At 40.1% G+C, this 16,138-nt stretch overlaps 1 protein-coding gene across 8 annotated transcripts in view; it reads right to left on the bottom strand.

Annotated features, from left to right (window-relative positions):
* Positions 1–16,138, bottom strand: part of Kansl1 (KAT8 regulatory NSL complex subunit 1) — a 129,699-nt gene that overhangs the window by 3,561 nt on the left and 110,000 nt on the right. For 6 of the 8 annotated variants that reach the window (XM_052197227.1, XM_052197228.1, XM_052197225.1 and 3 more), the window contains 6 exons: positions 15,635–15,830; positions 10,747–10,912; positions 6,120–6,302; positions 5,495–5,683; positions 4,999–5,147; positions 789–910 (listed from right to left, as the gene is read on the bottom strand). In XM_052197227.1, coding sequence (XP_052053187.1) covers positions 789–910; positions 4,999–5,147; positions 5,495–5,683; positions 6,120–6,302; positions 10,747–10,912; positions 15,635–15,830 — 1,005 coding nt within the window. The remainder of the gene's footprint in view (positions 1–788; positions 911–4,998; positions 5,148–5,494; positions 5,684–6,119; positions 6,303–10,746; positions 10,913–15,634; positions 15,831–16,138) is intronic. The other 2 variants (XM_052197230.1, XM_052197231.1) reach the window with 1 other exon arrangement.

Genomic DNA, 16,138 nt, shown 5'->3' with positions numbered 1-16,138 from the left:
TGGAGTCATACAATGGAATAAAAGAATCGAACAGAAATTTTATTCCTATCAGGTACCCCTCCCCCACCCCCTATTTGTTCTTGCTTTTTTGAAACAGAGTCTCTCATGTATTCCAAGCGGGCAGCAAACCTCATGGCAATCCATCTGCCTCAGTCTCCCAACTGCTGAACTGCTAAGACTAAAGATATATACCATCTATGCAAGAAGCTACTCCCAATGAAAACAACAACACCCCTCCCACCCACTCCCCAAAACAAAAAGCTCCAAAGTCTTATTCTGTAGCCTAGGCTAGCCCTGAACTGCTGTAGCCTCCTAATGTCTGGAATTAAAGGCATTAGCTACCATGTCTTTTGACCCCTCTTTTTATCATTGTTTCTGGAAATAAAGTCTAGATCTATAGCCCACAGTGTACTCTGGGGAACTAGGATGGACGATCATACCTGGGCCAGACCCTTCTTTTAAAAAGAAAACAACTCGGGCTGGTGAGATGGCTCAGTGGTTAAGAGCACTGACTGCTCTTCTGAAGGTCCTGAGTTCAATCCCAGCAACCACATGGTGGCTTACAACCATCCATAACAAGATCTGACACTCCTCTTCTGGAGTGTCTGAAGACAGCTACAGTGTACTTACATATAATAAATAAATAAATCTTTAAAAAAAAAAAAATTTAAAAATTTAAAATTTAAAAAGAAAACAACTCAAGTATAGGGACTGCTTGGTCAGAAGATAAAGAGAATATAGAACTGGAAGAGAAGAGGAGGAGTTGAGTAAAGAGGTGTTCTTTATACCTTGGAGTAAGGATTTCTTTGTATTGCAGTTTCTCAACACGAGTTGTTGCAGCAACAGACATTGGGATGACAATGTTGTTAATATCAAATGAGCTCTCTCCCCTTCTCCTCCTCACTGGCTGCTGTAAGACAAAAGTTTAAGTTTCAAGGAAGGTACAATGCTACAAATTAGTGATATGACAGAATGACCATGCACACAGGTAATTGGGTAGCAGTGGCCACCATAGCGACATGTGTATATCTAAACAGATTGTCTCTGGGAACACAGTTCTTGGGGTGCACATGTGTGTAGCATGTTTGGCAGCCCCAAGGAATAAATCCATTCACAAGGTACTCCCCCTGACCATGGGTCTCCTTCATGGGTTCATGTGGAAATAAATTGCTAGATTCTTATAGATGGGTATCCAAGATTTTAAGCCAATTTGGTGGTGGTGGAGTTCCTAAGTACTTCATCTACCAGCATTCCTTTTTTTGTTTGTTTGTGAGACAGGTTTCTCTAGACAGCCCCATCTGCTCTGGGACTAACTCACTCTGGAGAGTAGGCTTACCTCAAAATCACAGAGACCCACCTGCCTCTGCCTCTGCCTCTCAAGCTATAGGTTCATACTACTTCTGCCCGGCTTTAACCTTCCTCTTTTAAAATCTAAAATCATTGTTTTAGAGCTGGAGAGATGGCTCTATGGTTAAGAGCTGCTCTTGGAACAATGGTGACTAGTTAGATTAAAAGCATTGAATTCTTTTACCAGAAAAGAGGCTGAGAGAGTACGTACACCTTAACATATCATCTTACCTTAGCTGCCATGAAAACACCTTCCTCTCGAAGATCTCACTCCTCAGCTAAGTCTGTACCAACCACCTTCTCAGCCCTCACATAAATCTCATCTTTCTATTGTTTTGGGGAAAGACAAGAGTGGAAGGAAATTGAAAAGAAGGACCTGTCTATAGCTTTCACCCACCGCCCCAAAAGGATGTGTTTCCACAGTAAGCAAGAACATTAAATCTTCGGGGGAATAATACTTTCAAGGGTCCAATAACAGAAGCAGAGTTGGGCATCTATGGTAGATAGGACACTAAGAATGAATAAAACCAGGTGTAGTGCTGCACATCTTTAATCCCAGCACATGGGAGGCAGATGTAGACAGATCTTTATGAGTTCAAGGTTAGCCTGGTCTACACAGCAAGTTCTAGGAAAGCCAGAGCTAAGCCAGAAAGAACTTGTCTTAAAAAACAGACAGACAGAGTGAATAAAGGAGAGAGCCAAATGATTGAGTCTTCTAGACAGAAGAAAAACTCTATTAGCTGCTTCTGCCCAGAGAGCAAATACCTTATTCTGAAACAGCCTGTTGACTGAGCTGTAAGAGGCCATAGGGAAACAGTGGGATGACAAATATGTTGTCACGGCAACAATACAGCTGGAAACACCCAAGAGGTCATACCCAAACCACAGAGTGTGGTCAGCCCACAGGGAGGGGTTAGTAAGAAAGCTACTACCCCCTAACCAACTATTATATCTCTTTGGAAGGTGAGACAATCTATTCATTTCATTATCTTAGAGGACACTGTAAGATTTCAGATGGTGTCATGAATGATTTCAGGTAATCATATTTTTTTAAATTTCTCCTTTATCAGTAAGACTAGACAGTGACTGACCTCACAAATTTTAGACCATAGCTTAACTAAAATGGTTGAGATTTTTGGAAATCTTATCTGGCTAAGTGATTAGCTATGTGATCTGGCTCACTCTATATGAGTGAGCACTAGTGAACCAAAGGCTTCTATTACTGTCACATCTTAGCTTAAGTTCTATGATCCACACTGAAGGAGTCCTGGGAGAGACAACTTTTCATCTCTTAATCAAGAATGAGGCTCCTAGCCAGGCAGTGGTAGCACACACCTTTAATCCCAGCACTTGGGAGGTAGGTAGAGGCAGGAGGATTTCTGAGTTTGAGGCCAGCCTAGTCTACAGAGTGAGTTCCAGGACAGCTGGGGGGAGGGGGGGAGGCGCCGGGCCACAGCCCTACATAGAGAAACCCTGTCTTGAAAAACAAACAAAAGAGGTAGGTATTTCTCTCAAACTTGTCAAGCCTCTAGCCTGCACCCTCTGCTTCTACATCCCTTTCTGCTAGCACTCATTCACAACGGAAAGACTCTGGTCTTCCCACCTCTACTTTATCTTTTGGGTGGTTTCACTATACAGCCCGAGCTGGATAACTCACGCTTCTCCTGTCTCCTGCTGAATCCTACCCTAAGTGCTACTAGATGTCTGATTTTTAAAATTTGCTAGGTATTTTTTAAAGTCCACTGGATTTCAAGATGCACACAAAACAATCACAATTTGTCTGAAAACCATTAAGGTGATGTATGGCAATGATCCCTGTGAAGCACAGCTATAGATGCCTAAGGAGTCCTGCCTTGCTCCCCTCTGTCCTATCACTACCTTATCAACCTAAATCTGGCCTAGCATTCTGCTTACTGCTCAATAAAGCTTGATTCCCTGAATAAATGAGGCAATAAAGAGCCCAAAAGAGCTTAGTATGGCAAATATCTTAAACTCCGCCACTTGAGAAGCAGAAGCAGGAGGATTTCTGTGAATTTTGAGTTATAGGGCAACTATATAGAGGAACCTTGTCAAAAACGGGTTGGGGGACTAAAACATTAGCATGCTATGTATAAAATATGTACTTAGTAAGTTTAATTCTAAAGGGTCTAAGTTCTAAGTCATTACTCTCCAGACTCATCAGGGCTGACAGATTAAAAAAACAAAAAATACTGACTTTTACCTTAGAGTTAAATTTTTTTTTTTTTAAACATTTGGAAATTTTTTTTTAAAAGATTTATTTATTTTATTTTATACATGAGTACACCACCATTGCTTCCTTCAGACACACCAGAAGAGGGCACCAGACCCCAGTACAGATGGTTGTTAGTCACCATGTGGTTGCTGGGAATTGAACTCAGGACCTTTGGAAAAGCAGTCAATGCTCTTAACCGCCGAGTCATCTCTCCAGCCTGTTTTTTTGTTTTTTAAATGAGAATTACTCTCACTAGTCTTTACCTGATTATGTGAAACCCTTGGCCAGTATTTGGTAGAGTCTCTGAGGAATACTATAACACCTATTCAGACAATGTCTGTGAGAAGAAGGTGAATGAAAAAGGCTATTTGGAAGAGGCAGTAATCTGTAAGTGACCAAAGAAGAATGTAAATTTGTACCTGATTCCAGGAGCTTAGTGAGCACATTTTGTGAGCTCAGAGCTTCTATAATAGCCCATCTCAGGCCGAGGCTTTGTGATGTACTGGTGAGAGAACTGACCTTGTAGTCCGACCACAAGGGTTTGAATCACAATCACACCCTCAATTGCCTCACCTTATGAAACATACTCAACCTTGGGAAGTCTTGGTTTTTCACATCCACAAAAATCAGGATTCATACATAATGCTATCTATTTATTAAAGCATAGCATAGATTTAAATGGTATGTCGTGCATATCTATTGATCCTCTTTGCCTCAGCCTCCTGAGGACTCCAGACTTATACCATCAAGACCAGGAGTGCAATAGTTTAACTATACTTGGCTATAGGTTTGTGTTTAATGAGACTATGTCAGAATGGCTATGCAAATAACTTCCTGAATGGGGTTTGATGGTGTAGAAAGTAGGAAGTATGTCTTAAATGGCTCCCATTATGCATACACTAAGTGTAAATATGGCCACAGTAGCCTGCTGCATATTTCTACTCCATACACCTGAAACAGCATTGATTCTACCTTCTCCCTTGTTCATTCTTAGCAAGGCACTGCCATTCATTCATCAATAGCAGAAACAAGAAAACTATAGTCTTGAATGTCTAAAAACAGCTCTCCCTCATGCTTCTTCTCATGTTCACTTCTTGGCCTAAAAAGATTAGGGTGCTGTGGTATACAAGTTCTGGGTGAAAACAGATCCCAAAGATTCAAACAGCACCTTCAGAAAACCTGTCTCTAGATTCTTCCTGCTCAAAAATCAACCAACTAAATCCATCAAAATACCATCATCATTATCAACAACTACAACAATAACAACTACAACACTGCCACCACAACACACCCTTACCTCTACAACAACTGTCTACCCATGACTTTGAAGAGGGTCAAGTATCTACATTGGTCTCTAGAACTATTGTGAGTGTCTTGTAATCTGGAGAATGTCCTATTAACTCCACATAGGTACTTACAGATGTGCTGGCCGCAACTTGTGAGCTAGAGCTGGTGGGTGTGGAAGTGTCTGATGAGGTGGAGAGCTGCCTCACCAGGGGGCTATGCGGTGGATGGTGGGTAGCTGTCAAGTAGTTTGAACTGCTCATCTCTGTGTGATGCTTCAACACTGCAAAAATCAACAGAAAAGAGAGAAATACATGGCTAAATGGCAAACCAGTTTGACTTCTAACACACTGTTAGGAATGCCAGCAATATACACTGAATGCAAAAAATGCTTTTTTAAGCCTAGAGGATAAAAAAGCTGCAGCAAACTAGTTTATGGGAAGTAGGGGACTGGGCAGATATTGTAGTAAGAAAGAAGTGGCCTGCATTTAGAAGCAACAGTGACCCCTGCTATGCTTTTCTAGCAAGTGATGGACAAAGCTTGGGTTAGGGATTTAAGAGAAGCTTGGGCTGTCCCAGAACGCTCTGAGCAAGTGCCAATGCAGGTAGAGGTGCCGGGCCTGGCCGTACCTTCACTTCTCTCAGATGAATGATCTCGCAATCTCATTTTGCTGTGGGTTGGGTCATGCACAGGTGGCGGTAGGTGGAGCAAGCGCTCTGCTTTTGGAGCTGTCACTCGCTCCACCATGGGCACAGCCCCCACATCGTCTAAGTGCTGCCTGTGGGTCCTGTCAGGCCGTGTTTGGTGATGGGACAGCTCTGAAGAGGGGAACAAAAAAGAGCTGTGAAATACATTTACTCAAATCTTATTTGAGTTCTGAGCTCTTCAGCTATATACTCAGGGAAGCAGGATAGTTGGGGACTCAATATTCTAGTTAATGGTACAATAGTTAGGACAGGGAGAGGGAGTCACAACCAGAAATGTTAACACCAGGCTTCAGAAGTCAACCTGCCCACATCATATTGCTGCTGGCTGTTCACTCAACATTTAAAGTCTTGCCTGTTTGAAATAGCTTCCAAAGTCTTATCAGAAAGCATTCAAAACAATCAGAGTGAGCTGTGAGCTGAATTTGTATTAAATAACTTAAATGCTTTTCCCAAATCCAGAATATTGGCATAGAAAATCAAAAAACACAAGAGGTAAAAACTGTAGCAATAGTGATCCCAGAGGACTCCTCAGTTCCTGGAAACTTACTGGCTGTTGTAAGGAAGGAGTTGACCAACTTGTGTCTGTCTTTACGAACTGGATCTGACAGACTACATGGCATGTTTGCTCTGTGCTTAAGAGAAAACTTTTTGGTAGGTTTGATCTTGTCAAAAGGCTTGTTTTGCCACTGAGACTTCAGCATGCTCTGGAAGTGCAGGCTTGTGGGAACATCTGTAAGAAACAAAACACTGCAGGTTAGTCCAAAAACTTGACCCCTGGGCTCCTTGGTCCTTAAAGGATTAGTCACTGACTCTCCAGAGGTCAATACACCTATTTCACACACCTCTCTTGTTTAACAAGTAGTCTCACTTGCCAAAGCAGGGGCTGCCACTTGGAAGAGCCACTTATGTGATCTTTATTGATGGTCATTCTATTATAAGCTGTTACCATTTCAGTCTTTTATTTACAAGTTCCAATGGAGTAAAAACACAATACCTTTTTCAACATTGATGGGAGACTTCCTTTCCCACGGATAACTTTAAGTTTGTTGGTCTTGGTGTGGCATATTGTAAACATACCATTTCTAGACACTTATATATACATGTGTAAGCACAAAAGAGTCATTGAGCAATTATACATCCTATGCTATCTGCAGTTATAATAAGTACTGGTATCCTTCCTCCAGTGCAAGTTATGCTATCCCCCTTGCTCTGGAGCCCCATCACCTTGCCTTTTGATTATCTATGTTTTCTTTTAACGCTGATTAGTTTTTTTGTTTTTTTGTTTTGGTTTTTTAAAAACATCACTCCCATCTACCCTCTAAGACAAAGTCTTACTATGTTCCTTAAACGCTAGTGATCCTGCCTTAGCCTTCTGAACAGCTGTGACTGTAGGGATGGACCATCACGGCTGGCTCTAAATTAATTATGTACTTTTCTAAGAATTAAGTATTTCAGTAACTCTTTAGAAAAATAACTTTTAGGATCCTAATTATTTTCCTGTAGGCTTTAAAAACAAACAAACAAACAAACAAAAAAAAACCCAAAAACCCAAACACAGCCCCTGAGAGACTTAGGCAGGAAGATTGCTGTGCGATCTAAGACTACAGCCTAAGAGACTGTCTTAATGAAAACCAAACCAGGCCCTTCAGCACGATCTCAACTCTGGTGGCGCACTGTTCACTACAGTGTATTCCTGGTCTTTACTATGGCTTGCTTTGATTTTTTTGTGACAGGGTCTATATATCCTTTGCTGAACTTTGCTATGTACACCAGGCTGGCTGGCCTAAACTCAATTCCTTGCTACTTGCAAGGAGACTGAGACAGCATACATAAAACTGACACAAGTTCAAACCAAACAAACTGCACAATTGGGAAGTGGAAGCAGACACAAAGTTTTACTCCTAAGCAAAAAGCTCTCTGCAACTGATATCTGTTGTAAAAGAAAAAATCCGTTTTCTCCAATGGAGTGTTATTAGGTTTATCACTCCAAGGCAGGCCCCATACCCAAGAGTAGTTTGGCCAACACAAAATGGACTTTATGATTTTTGTGTTTGTTTTTCAAGACATGTTTTCTCCATGTAGCCCTGGCTGTCCCCAAACTCAGAGATCCAAGCTGGGCCACTACCGCCCAGCTGACCTTCATGTTTTTATGTTCTATTTTGATTTTGTTCTGTCATTTTTGACTTATTGGTTTGTTTGGATTTTTCTTTCTCTCTTAGAGAGAAAGAACATGAAGCTATGTGAGAATGAAGACAGGGAGGACCTGGAAGAGAAATCAAAATATATTACATGAAAAATAATGATCTAGCCTCACTCTACAGTTTTTGTTTGTTTGAGACAGTTTTAATGTAGCCTTGGCTGGCCTAGAATCAAGAGATATCCGGCTTCCTTTGCTTCCCAAGTGCTGGCACTAAAGGCTAGTGTTACCAACTAATAATCACACCCTAATCCCTCATCTTCTACAGCTAGAGATAAAGGTTTCATACTACTACTTAAATTTATTTTCCAATATTGGGGTTTAAACACATGGTTTTACACATGCTAATTAAGTAAGAGCTCTACCAAACAGCTACAAGACCAGTCCTATTTTTACCTCCCAGCCCCCAGCTTTTTGGTTGTTGTGGTTTTGAGACAGGTTTCTCTGTAGACCATGCTGGTCTCAAAATTGAAATACACCATCTGACGCCTGCCTCTAACTAGCCAGTAAAGGTGTGTGACACCAGGCTAGCTGATTTTCAAGTTTCTCAGTGACTCTCCTCTACAGGAGTGCTGGGATTACAGATGTATGCCACCAAACTTTACACTGAACAAGATCATGCTGGTGCCTTTACTTGTTAAGCCTCTTTCCCTTCCTCTTATGACCTTCTTGATTAACTAAAAAAAAAAAAGAAAGAGATGAGGTCTCAGCTGGTCCTTTAATCCTAGCACTCAGGAGGCAGAGGCAGGCGGATCTCTGTGAGTTCAAGGTCAGCCTAATTGATCTACAGAGTGGCTGTTGCACAGAGAAACTCTGTCTTGAAAAACCAAAAAAGAGATGGGGGAATCTTACTATGTAGCCTTGGCTGGCCCAGAACTCACAGAGATCTATTTGTCTTGATTTTTGAGTGCTGAGATTTATGGTGAACACCCTATCCCTGTAATTTCAATTTCTCAGTTATTTGAGATGAATTCTCACTATAGTATATAACTTGTTATATCAACCAGTTGGGCCTCAAACTTATGGCAATTTCCATACTTCTCTCTCCCAGGTGTTATAATTCTTATGTGTGCACCACCACATCTACCTCTTTTTATTTTAAGATAGAGTCTAAGTAACCAGCAGGTTTCCTGTCTTAGCCTTCCCTTAACAGCTAGGATTGCAGGACGGTTCCATAAAGCCTATCCGGCTCAATTTTTTATCTGGACAGAATTTATGGGAGTGCCTAAAATATGTTGAAGGTGGAAGACACAACAAGACAAAGAATGGCAGTTTTGATCCCAACAACTCTACAAACTGATGAGGAAATACAAATAAAACCCAGTGCCACAGAATCACAAAAAAATTCTAAATGTAGAGGAGAAACCTCAATAAACACCCAAAAAATTAATAGATAATAAATTTGATGCAGAATACTTGTCCTCTTAAAGCCCTGGGTCCAATGTCCAAATACCCATGTAAATCCAATATGATGATACACATGCCTGTAATTCCAACATATTCAAGATAGATGTAGGCGGATCAGAAGTTCAAAAGTCATTTTGATTACAAAGTGAGTTTGAGGCTACAGAATACATGACACACTCCCTGTTCCTAAGTGAGGATGGGGAAATCAATGGAACCAAACTCACACTATGGTTTAGTAAGAATGTAACCATTTTATAACTTTAAGGAGTTAAAACAACACCACTCTTTCTTTTATCTTTCTTTCTTTTTTTTTTTTTTGGGTTTTTTGGATTTGTTTTTTTCCGAGACAGGGTTTCTCTGTATAGCCCTGGCTATCCTGGAACTCACTCTGTAGACCAGGCTGGCCTCGAACTCAGAAATCCACCTGCCTCTGCCTCCCAGAGTGCTGGGATTACAGGCGTAATACCAATGGCACTGACCAGCAATACCAATCTTGTCTTTAAAAAAAGTGGGGGCAAGGTATGGTGGATCTTCTTTTTAATCTCAGGACTTGGGAGGCAGCAGAAGCAGGCAGTGAGTTTAAGGCCAGCCTGGTCTACATACATAACAAGTTTAGGATAGCCAGGACTATGTAGAGAGATCCTGCCTCAAAACAAAATTGTGGGAAATCTCCTGCCTTTATACCATCTTTTAGAGAAGAATCCAAGAGGGCAGGCCAAAGCAGCTAAATACAGTGGACAGGAATTGGAGCAATGCAGTCGCACGCTGAGTTGTTGGTCTTCATTGATGTATAAAGTGATTCAAAGACATTTGTGAAATAGCAATACCTCAGGGAGGCTATTCAGATAAAGTGTATGGTGCCCTGTAAAGTTGGGCATGTCTGTTTCTGAGAATCCTTCAATTTATTAGTTAGGCGCATTCATTCTAATGTGGCTGTTATTTAGACTATAATAAAATTATCCCAACAGGTACATTATTAGCCATGGTAGTTATAGCTGTGATTGAAATTGCCTAGCTCTGACCTTAAGGAAAGCAAAGTATTTCAAAATCTTACTTGGAATGGTATAGTACCTATGCATACATTCCGTCCTGTAAACTGAGCTTAGTTATCAATTCTCTTGTCTATACCCCAAAACTATGGTTAGAGTTTAAGTGTTGCAAATAAATTTCAAATCAAGAAAATTAAAATCTGATAGGAAAGATATCTTAGCAAGTTAAGAGCATTTGTTGTTTGTATAGAAGATCCAGGTTCAGTTGCTGGCACCCACATGGTGGCTCACAAATAATTCCAGTTCCAGATCTAACCTCTGAGCACCTGCAATACTCCTGGTATACACAGATGTGGCAACACTCACACAAAAATTAAAATAAATAAACCTTAAAAAAAAATCATAAAAAGTCAGGATTTGTATTACACATTTGTAATCCTAGCACTTGGGAAGCTGAGGCAGGAGGTTTACCTCTGACAAGTTTTTGTTGACAGAAAGTGAGTGATCTCACTGGTTTTCTTTCACCCGGAATCCATTTGGGCCATTAGTTAAACTCTAGTAAACTCTGTTGTCTTTCTTACCATCTGGAAATGCTAGCACAGGATGAACACACGAGTCCAACTGGGAAAGGCGCTCCAACAGAGGTGCTTCATAGTGTATTTCAGGAGGCATGGTGTTCACACTGCCTGAGCCACACAGTGCACAAGAGGGATTCACATCACAGCCAGAGCGGACATTCCGGTGAACCTGTGAAAAACAACACAAAACTGACAATTTGTCTTTGATATACACAGTGGTGCTTTAGTCCCAAGCACTAGAATCTCTTGAGCTGTCCTCTACCTTCAAAAACCAAAACGCAACTTCTGACTATATAAAGAAAATATAATGAAAACGAGTTATGTATATTTAATGTTTCCATTATAATTTTGATGTTAGACTAATTCCAAGGATAAATTATTTTAAGTTTCCTTTACGCACTTAAGGATAAGATAGAGTTAAGTGAATAAATTTAAATCTTCTAAGGACTTCTTTCTCCAGATTTATCTTCCAACAAATAGTTTGTGACTCCTTCCTGTCAATTTTAAAATTAAAATCTAGAGGCTAAAAAGGTTAAAAAAAATCTCTGGAATTCAAGGCCTTTAAAAATAATTTTCAACTATTTCCAGCAAGTTTATTTTACTAAAGCCTTTGCTTTAACACTGGTATTAAGATCTACAAATGACCAACATGTATACAAAACACCCATCCACATAACACAAAAATAAATATTAAAAAATAAAACCCCTGAAAGTACTAAAGACAATGGGATAAGCCTATTAGCATCTCAGGCTGAGACAAGTTCAAGACCAGCTGTGGCCATTTATTGAGAACTTGTCTCAAAAATGGAAGAGAAATGAGGATGCAGCCATTTGTAGAGTGCTTGGTTAACATGTACAAGGACTGTATCCTCATTTCATAGTACTATGAGGAAAGAAGAAAGTAAAGATAAAGGAAGGAAAAGAAGGAAGAGAAGAGGAAAAGGGAAAAGGAAAAAACAAAATAGAAGGAAAAAGCAAAAAAAAAAAAAAAAAAAAAGGCTCTGGGCGTTGGTGGTGCACACCTTTAATCCCAGTGCTTGGGAGGCAGAGGCAGGAGGATTTCTGAGTTCAAGGCCAGCCTGGTCTACAGAGTGAGTTCCAGGACAGCCAGGCCTACACAGAGAAACCCTGTCTTGAAAAGAAACAAAAACAAAAACAAAAAAACCCACAAACAAAAAGCACACAAGGGCTGGAGAGATGGCTCATCAGTTAAGAGCACTGACTGCTCTTCCAGAGTCCTGAGTTTAAATCCCAGCAACCACATGGTAGCTCACAAGCATCTGTAATGGGATCTGGTGCCCTCTTCTGGTGTGTCTGAAGGCAGCAACAATGTGCTCACATAAACAAACAAACAAACAAACACATACATAAATAAATCTTTTTAAAAAAAGAAAGAAAAAAAAGCACACTTGCCCCCCTCCCAAATGCTTTCATTAAGAATGAAGTTTTATTTGTATAAAAGTGCTATGTTTAAGCACCAAAGAGGGGTTAGAGAAATGGCTAGATACTGCTGTTCTAGAGAACCAGGGTTCAATTCCCAGTACCAACATGAAAGCTGGAAAGTGTAACTCTAGTTCCAGGGAAATCGACAACTTCTTCTGGCATCAGGATTGCAAGTGGTAACACATATATACACATGGGCAGAAAGAGAGAGAGAGAGAAAGAAAGAGAGAAAGAGAGAAAGAAAGAAAGAGAAAGAAAGAGAGAAAGAGAGAGGGAGAGAGGAAGGAAGGAAGGAAGGAAGGAAGGAAGGAAGGAAGGAAGGAAGGAAGGAAGGAAGGAAGGAAGGAAGGAAGGAAAACAAAATTTAAAAAAAAAGCTAGGCATGGTGGGACACTTTTAATCCTAGCATCTGGGAGGCAGATTTCTTGAGTTCAAGGTTAGGCTGGTCCATATAATGTTCCAGGACAGCCATTGCTACATACTGAGATGCTGTCTCAAAAAACCAAATCATAAAAGATACATGGTAGTGACTTTCCAACAATGAATACAACACATGCTACTCACTGCTTCCTTTTTTTCAGACACAGAGAGAGAAAGACCGACCCACACTATTTGAACCCGTGAGTCACCTCCCAGTCTTGGGATTATATAGGCAAGCAGCACCTGACTAGTAATACATTGTTTTCTTGTCATCAACTCTTCAGAAAAATCACTGATTTACATGACCATGATGGAGACTCTAGACATTAAAAATTCATTGTCCAAATATTAATGCTTACTACAATCCTCTTTTTATTCCCACCCCTTTTCAGGAAATGTTAACAATTCCATAAAGATAGATTCTGCTTCAAACAGGCTACTTTTCTGTTTTTCTCAAGAAGTGTTGAAAACACTATTTGAAGATTTAGTTTCATTTTTTAGTTTTGTATGCCTATATTGTAAGGTCTGCACATATGAATCGAGGTGCCTTAAGTAGTCCATCAGATCCGGGTAACATATTCCCTGGAGCTGGAGTGGTGAGCCACGCAATGTGGGTACTTAAAACCCAACCTGGATCCTCTTCAAGAGTAGTATATGTTCTTAACTACTGAGACATCTTTCCAACTCCTGGAAAATATATATTTTTTAATAGCCTCATTTCTTTTGGCCTCGTTCTCTCTTGAAGTCATTACAAGCAGGCTTTCACTCATTTCCATTTATAATAACTGTTCATTGAGGTCTCTAGTAAAGTTGGCCCAGCCAGTTTCATTTTACTTCATTTGTCAACAGCCTCTGACCCGGACAATCACACCATCTTTCTCTCAGAAACCCTCCATCACACTACAATTTGGTGGGTTTTTTTCTTTTCTTAGTCATTCTTGGTTCATGTTGTCTTAGTTTTCATAGCTCTAAACTTTGAACTGTTAAGAACTCATAGGCATACTTCTCCTTTATCTGAGGTCCAACATTCTATTCCATCATGCTGTACCTTTTCCACACTAGCTACTGGATAAATTGGGGTAATCTATTTATTGATTTTTTTTCTGTCACTAGTAATTAGGTTATTTCATAAATGAGGATTTTTGTTTTTTTATCTAGTATTGTATCAATACTCAGAATAGACTTAACTCACCAAAGTTCAAGTACTTTACAAAGAATGAATGTGTAAGAACAAAAGATTCATAAAGGAAAAACTTATCAGCCAGGTACTCCAAGGTTTCATAAATTTCAAAATGAAATAAACTCTGCTATTCAAGAAATAAGCAATCAAAAACTCATCACAATTTTGAAGTCACCTCCATTTTCTGTGGTAATTTAGAAACTGTACTGAAAGTTAGACAAGATGGCATATGTCTGACTCCATCTTTAGGCCTCAGGAGGTAAAGGCAGGAGGCCTGGGAGAGAAAAGACCAGCCTGGCTAACAGAGACTCTTTTCTCAAAACACAAAAAAGCAAAGAACAAAGGAAGAAGGGAAGGATGAAGAAGAGATAAGAAAAGATATTCTAGTGAAGATTCTTTTTTAAAAGCAAAGTCTTAGCTGGGCAGTGGTGGCACACGCCTATAATGTGGTACACATATATACACATGGGCACTCTGGGAGGCAGAGGCAGGTGGATTTCTGAGTTCAAAGCCAGCCTGGTCTACAGAGTGAGTTCCAGGAAAGCCAGGGCTATACAGAGAAACCAAAAAACTAAAAAAAAACAAAATAAAACAAACAAACAAACAAACAAACAAACCCCCCCCCAAAAACAAAAACAAAAAACCAAGTCTTTGTGGTTGGACAGATGGCTCAGCAGCTAAGAGTATGTTCAGTTCCTTGTTGAACTGGTAGTGAACGTGGTGATATATTACCATCTATAGCCCAAGTCCCAGGGGATCCAACATCCTTTGCTGATCCGAGGGTACTGTGCAACATACAGGATACACATACAACCATTCAGGCCAAATACACACATCAAAACATCTTTTTTTTTTTTTTTTTAAATTCCACACCTTTAATCTTAACACTTGGAAGGCAGAGGCAGGTGGATTTCTGAGTTAAAGGGCAGCCTGGTCTACAGAGTGAGTTCCAGGACAGCCAGGGCTACACAGAGAAACCCTGTCGCCAAAAACAAAAACAAAACAAAAAAACCCCCAAATAAACAAACAAAACAAAAACCACAAAGAAAACCCTTTTTTTGCTTTAGGATGTAATGCAATTTTGCTATAAAAACAAGAGTCTACTACAAACATAAGAATCATACATACTATTGCATCTTTAAATGGACTTTAATTCCATTCACTTTCCATTGAATTAGAAGGTCCACATTCATATTATTTAATATATGTTATTTTTTCATAATATTTTTATCCATTATTTGGGATTCACATCATGAACATAAGTACACTCTTTGCCCAGTAGTCTGAGGTCCTCTGCCTCCAACCCTTGTGACCTATACCCTCCCCCACAAAAAAGCAGCAGCAGCAAGTAAGCAAACATAACCTCCAAAAACCCAAGTCCACTTTGTGCTCATATACTCACTGTAGCACAGCCAAACTCCTGGTGGCAAGTTCCTTAAAGAATAATGACTCCACCAGGCAATACATATGGCACACATATAAACATTCAGGGAAAACAAGCACATTAAAATGAAAACTTTTTTCTTTTTTTGGGTTTTTCGAGACAGGGTTTCTCTATATAGCCCTGGCTGTCCTGGAACTCACTCTGTAGACCAGGCTGGCCTAGAGCTCAGAAATCCGCCTGCCTCTGCCTCGTAAATGCTGGGATTAAAGGCGTGCACCATCACTGCCCTGCAAAACAAATTTTCTAGTTTTAACTCCAAAGTAACTAGACAATGCTCTAGGAAGCAGGTTTAGGACTCAGTATTTTTTAAAGGCTCATAGGAAAACTTGGGGGGCTAGGCAACTTTGGCCAGTATTTAGGAGTGGAAGTGAGGTTGAAAACACACTGATTCTCTGAGTACCCACCTTCTTAGAGAGAGGAACAATACTGCTGGGCCTAACAAGCCTCCGTTTCTTACAGCTCTGCACAGGTCGGGTTCGGGCTGCGACACATGTGCCATCAGACGATGAAGAAACTAAATTCAGCCTTTGCTTTTTATGTAATTGTTCCTCAGCATCAGAGCTGTCACCTGGAACTTGGTCTGCCAGGACAGGCTGGAGACTACAAAAGGAGAGGAAGACACTTTTCAGAACACAGAGGAAACAAAGCATGTAATTTGGGTTCACAGACACAAACAGACCTTCTATAAAAGCAGGTCAACCCTGGATAACAATGCATATTAATCTAAGTGTGTAATACTTTGTTTGTGCTTAGTCACGAGGATGCCAGTATATAATATCTGCAAGGTGCAAAGGTCAATTTTTCATCCTTAGTTTTTCTTCCATAACACAAATATGACTAACAAAAGCTATAGAAAATCTTGATTGGTAAGAAAACAATTTTGTAAATATTAACGAACAGTCTTAAAG

Source organism: Apodemus sylvaticus, chromosome 10, assembly GCF_947179515.1.
Source record: "Apodemus sylvaticus chromosome 10, mApoSyl1.1, whole genome shotgun sequence".
NCBI lineage: Eukaryota > Metazoa > Chordata > Mammalia > Rodentia > Muridae > Apodemus > Apodemus sylvaticus.
This window is presented reverse-complemented; position numbering and strand designations above follow the sequence as displayed.